General features: G+C 63.0%; 1 protein-coding gene across 1 annotated transcript; it reads left to right on the top strand.

The window, feature by feature from the left end:
• The first annotated feature begins 804 nt into the window (after positions 1-804).
• Positions 805-4,425, top strand: NDUFB7 (NADH:ubiquinone oxidoreductase subunit B7). The gene is made up of 3 exons (XM_014861680.3): positions 805-1,106; positions 3,735-3,903; positions 4,238-4,425. Exons 1-3 carry the CDS (start codon positions 995-997, stop codon positions 4,368-4,370), a joined length of 414 nt encoding a protein of 137 aa, XP_014717166.1. The 5' UTR covers positions 805-994; the 3' UTR covers positions 4,371-4,425.
• The last annotated feature ends 62 nt before the right edge of the window (positions 4,426-4,487 follow it).

Below are 4,487 nucleotides of genomic sequence, written 5' to 3'. Positions count from 1 at the left end.
CGGCCTTCTCCTTGTGCAGGTGTCTGGTTCCAAGTTTCCCTCATTGGATCAGGACCCACCTTAACCCAGGATGACCCCATTTTAACTGATTACATCTGCAAACACCCTGGTTTCAAATAAGGGCGCATTCAAAGGCTTCGGGTGTTAGGAGTTTAACAAATAATTTGGGTGACAATTCAACCCACACCAGTCAAATGAAATCTATTCTTGCGTAACCAAGTTTCATTTCCCAGCCCTGCAAGGCACCCACGGAAGGCTTCTCCTTGGGCTCCAGCCCAGGATTCCAGAGAGAGCGACAAACCAGCGCGGCATGGAGGGGCACACTGAGGGAGACCAGGAGTATTTGGCAGTGTTAAACAATGTATTATTTCTTAAATTTACATATATGCGAGCCCCAATGTAACAGGTGCGAAATGTAATACCTACTCTTTACAGTGGCAACCAGAGGGGTATTAGAATTGCAACTTGTTTTTTTTACAAAAGTTTTCAATAAGATTTATTAAAATTTTAAACTTTAAATCGTTTTATTTATAAATAACTGTATTTGCTTGTTTAAATTAAATTAATTAAAATATTTATTTTGAATAACTTTACTTAAATTTTTGATAGTCACTAAATATGTCATCAACACCCTGCAGGGGTTTTTAAGACACATTTCAATGTTTTCGAAGAAGGACCTTTTTTTGAAATATGATATGAAAAATAACTGACTTTGTGCTCCAGCCGGCCCACGCGGTCCCCTCCTCCGCCGGCACCGCCTCCCGCCGGGGAGGACCCCTCCTGCCGGCCGCCGGACCCCGCCAGGGGGCGCGCGGCGCGGTGCGTCTCCGCCCGGCCGCCAGGGAGCGAGAGACCGGAAGTCCGCCGGAGCCGTTCGTCTCTATCATCCCGGCCGCAGCCCGCGCAACCCGGAAGTCCGGCTGGTGCAGAGGAGTGCTTCCGGGTAGGAGCGAGGTGACCCCGGCCGCTGCAGGGACCCGCAGCGACAGCAGCCATGGGGGCGCACCTGGCCCGGCGCTACCTGGGCGGCGCGTCGGGGGAGCCCGACCCGCTGCGGATGCCCACCTTCCCGCCCGACTACGGCTTCCCCGGGCGCAAGGAGCGCGGTGAGGCGCGGGTGCGGGGCGCTGCTGCTCTTGGGGTCGCCGGCCAGCCGCGGCGTCCGGGAGTGGCGTCACCGTGGCCCGGCTCGGAGCTCGCGGTGTGCGGGGAGGCGGCGGGCAGGGCTGGGGGCGCTGCTGCGGGCTTCCGAGCGGCCTTCCGGGGGCGGCGCTGCCGCGGGGCCCGAGGGACGAACCGGAGACGGGAGCCCACTGCTTCGAGGCGCAGGAGGGTCGCCATCGGATCCGCTGTTTCGGGATCGCGCGGGCTGCGGGGCCGTGACCGAGAAGTCCGGGTTCGAGAGGACGCGGGGAGCGGCCCCCTCGGCGCCCCGGCTCCGGGCCGTCCTCCCCGCGGCCCCGTCGCCCGCGCTTCTCCCGCTGGCTCGGCTCAACCCAAACTCTGGTAGCCCACCCCGCTCCCCCGGGCTCCTGTCTCCACGCACTGAGCGCTCCCCATCCTGGACCGCTGTGCTGCGCCCTCTCCCAGACTCCTCCCCTGTTTCCCGCCTCCGCCCAGCTGGCCACTTTGCATCCTCGTCCTAAGAAAATAGAAGCATCCAGAAGAGCCCTCGCGGCCTCCTGCATCCCTGGGACTCCGCCTTCTCTCCTGTCACTCGGGAGCGTGGCCCCTGCTCGGGTCCCCGTGCCCTCCTCCCATCCTGTCGTCTCGCCGAGGGCTGCCCCAGGGGTCGCATCGGGGCGCAGTAGGTTGTTATTCCTGCCGGCCCCCATGTCCCTGCGGGCGCGCTCATCAGCCCCCGCGCCCGCCCGTGTTGCTGACCGCTGTTGTCAGTTTTCTAACTAACCCACCGCGGCAGCATCAGGCACAGCTGATCGCACCGCTTCCCGGAGCCTCCCTCACCTGGCTCCCAGCGCCCCCCATTCCTGCCCACCTCACTGGGCGCTCCTTCACGGACTCGTCCGCACCTCCACGTCCTGTGAATGTTCAGGTGCCCTAGGCCTCAGGCCTTGCTGTCTCCATCACTCCCTAGCCCTCTCTGCTAGTCCCCTGGCTTAAAATGCCCTGTGTGTGCCGACCCTCCCAAGTTTTTCTCTCCAGCCCAGCCTTGACCCTGACTCCACACAAAGACCGGGCTGCTTGCTTGGCGTCTCCATATGATGTTAACGAGCATCTCGCACTCAGCAGGTCCAAAGCAGAGCTCCTGACCTCCCCACCAAGCCTGTGCCTCCCTCCAGCTCCCACCGAAAGCCCTGGAGCTTCCTGACCCTGTCTTCTCACCTCAGGGCCTTTGTGCCTGCTGTTCCGGTACCTGGAAGGCTCTTCCCCCACGTGTCTGTGTGCATCACTCTCTCACCTTCAGATGCCACCTTCCAATGGACTCCCTCCATCTAAAGTCATGACCCACCTCCCGACACTGCCCATCCCTGTCCCTTCTTGCTTTTTCTCCGGACGTTGCCGCGACACTACCATTTGCTCTGTGTCCTTCCAAGGGCAGGGATGCTTGCGTGACGTGTTCCCTGCTGCACCTCTGAAACCTGGCACACGGCAGGTGCTCCCTAAATCCTGGCTGCTTAGCTGGAGCACCAGGTGCGGGTGGCCATGGAAGCCAGCAGGGCCTGCAGGTGGATACACAGGTCGGGGGACCAAGTTGGGGCCTGTTGACCTGTGGGTGGCAGTCGAAGCCATGGATCAGAACGAGCAGAGTGCTCTCACCAACACTTAATGTTTGGGTAGCCGTGGTGATGGGAGGGACCCAGGGCGGGTGTGGCGCACAGGACCCCTGGGGAGAATGCTTTGAGAGGAAGCAAGCCAGAGGCTGAGGCGGCGTGGCGTCCTGGGGTCTGGGTGGGCCTGGTGAGAGCCCAGTGTGGGCAGTGCTGGGGGGAGCATGGAAGCTGGGCGAGTGGGATGCAGGGGTGTGAGATGAGGACCTGGGCCGGGGGAGACAGAAACGCACTGGGACACAGAGGGGAGAGAAGCCAGCCCACAGGGCCTGCAGCTGAGCTGCGAGCAGCTGGGCCGAGTGGCCGGCGCTGGGTGAGGCCAGTGCAGGCGCACAGGGTCACCAACACAGTGGGCGCAGGCCGGGCGCATGCCGACCATTCCTGACAGCCCCCGCTGGCCTCCTAAAGGTTGACTTTGTCTGGGGCCAGGTCATGCCTGGTCAGTGGGGCGTCAGGACCAAGGGCTAGTTCCAGTCTCTTCTGAGGCTCAGCCTGCACACTTAACACCCGCTCAGTTGGCTTGGCTCTGTGGCCGGGGCCATCAGTCCCCTTGGGAGGGAGCTGAGGCTTCAGAGGCCCCAGCAGCCGGGCCCCACACTGGCCTGTGCGGGCAGAGGGGAGCCCTGGGGGAAAGTGGCTTCTGGGCACAGGCTCTGCAGGCTGGGGCTCTCTGAGAGCTGCCCGGGGGCAGGAAGCAGGCCCCTAGTGTGGGTGCTGAGGTTCCCCGGGGATGGGGAGGGAGCCACCTGCCCGTCTGGGTCTCAGTGCCGGGGTTGCCTTTGCAAGGATTAGAGAAAGACCCCCCCGTCTGGCAGAGGGTGCTGTGACCCACTGCCACCAAGTCGTCCGTGGGGGGGGTGCTCCTCCGCACGTGGGCATGATGGGGTCTCGGGCAGGTGGCCCCCACAACGTAAGCCCTGACTGAGCCGCTCCCGCCCCCTGCAGAGATGGTGGCCACCCAGCAGCAAATGAACGACGCGCAGCTGGTGCTCCAGCAGCGGGACTACTGTGCCCACCACCTCATCCGGCTGCTCAAGTGCAAGCGGGACAGCTTCCCCAACTTCCTGGCCTGCAAGCACGAGCGGCACGCCTGGGACCACTGCGAGCACCTTGAGTGAGCCCCGGCCCGCCCGCGCCAGGGCAGAGGACTGGACCAGCATGGTTTCTGGCCAGGCCGGGCTGCTCAGTGGGAGGAGGGGTCTCAGGGCCTGTTGGGGGGTGGGCGGATATCCGGCCCAGCCAGGGTTCTGCCAGGAGGCCAGCCCTACCCAGGATTCACTGGTGTCCACCAGGGGATGGGGGGGAGCCTAGCCAGCGGTTCCTGCTCGGCTGGCCTCCAGGCCTAAATCACAGGCACATGGGCCTTCCCCCCTCAGAGGCCGCCCCAGGGTGTCTGGCCAGGCTGCCTAATGCCCTGACGCCCCGATACCCTTCCCCTCTGCCCACAGCTACGTGATGCGCATGAAGGAATTTGAGCGGGAGCGGCGGCTGCTCCAGCGGAAGAAGAGGCGGGAGCAGAGGGAGGCAGACGCGGCAAGGGGCCAGGGGCCCGGCGAAGTGGATCCCGAGGTGGCCCTGTAGTGGGCCCACCCGCCACCATGTGGACAGTGGGAAATAAAAGTCTCCAGGTCCCTCAGCACGAGCCGCGCCTCTCCCTGCGGTCGCCAGTCCCCACCCCCCGAAAGGAGCACACAGAGC

The sequence above is a fragment of the Equus asinus genome, chromosome 20 (assembly GCF_041296235.1).
Source record: "Equus asinus isolate D_3611 breed Donkey chromosome 20, EquAss-T2T_v2, whole genome shotgun sequence".
In the NCBI taxonomy this organism is placed as follows: domain Eukaryota; kingdom Metazoa; phylum Chordata; class Mammalia; order Perissodactyla; family Equidae; genus Equus; species Equus asinus.
Note: the sequence above shows the minus strand (reverse complement) of the source record. Positions and strands in the feature narration are given on the sequence as shown.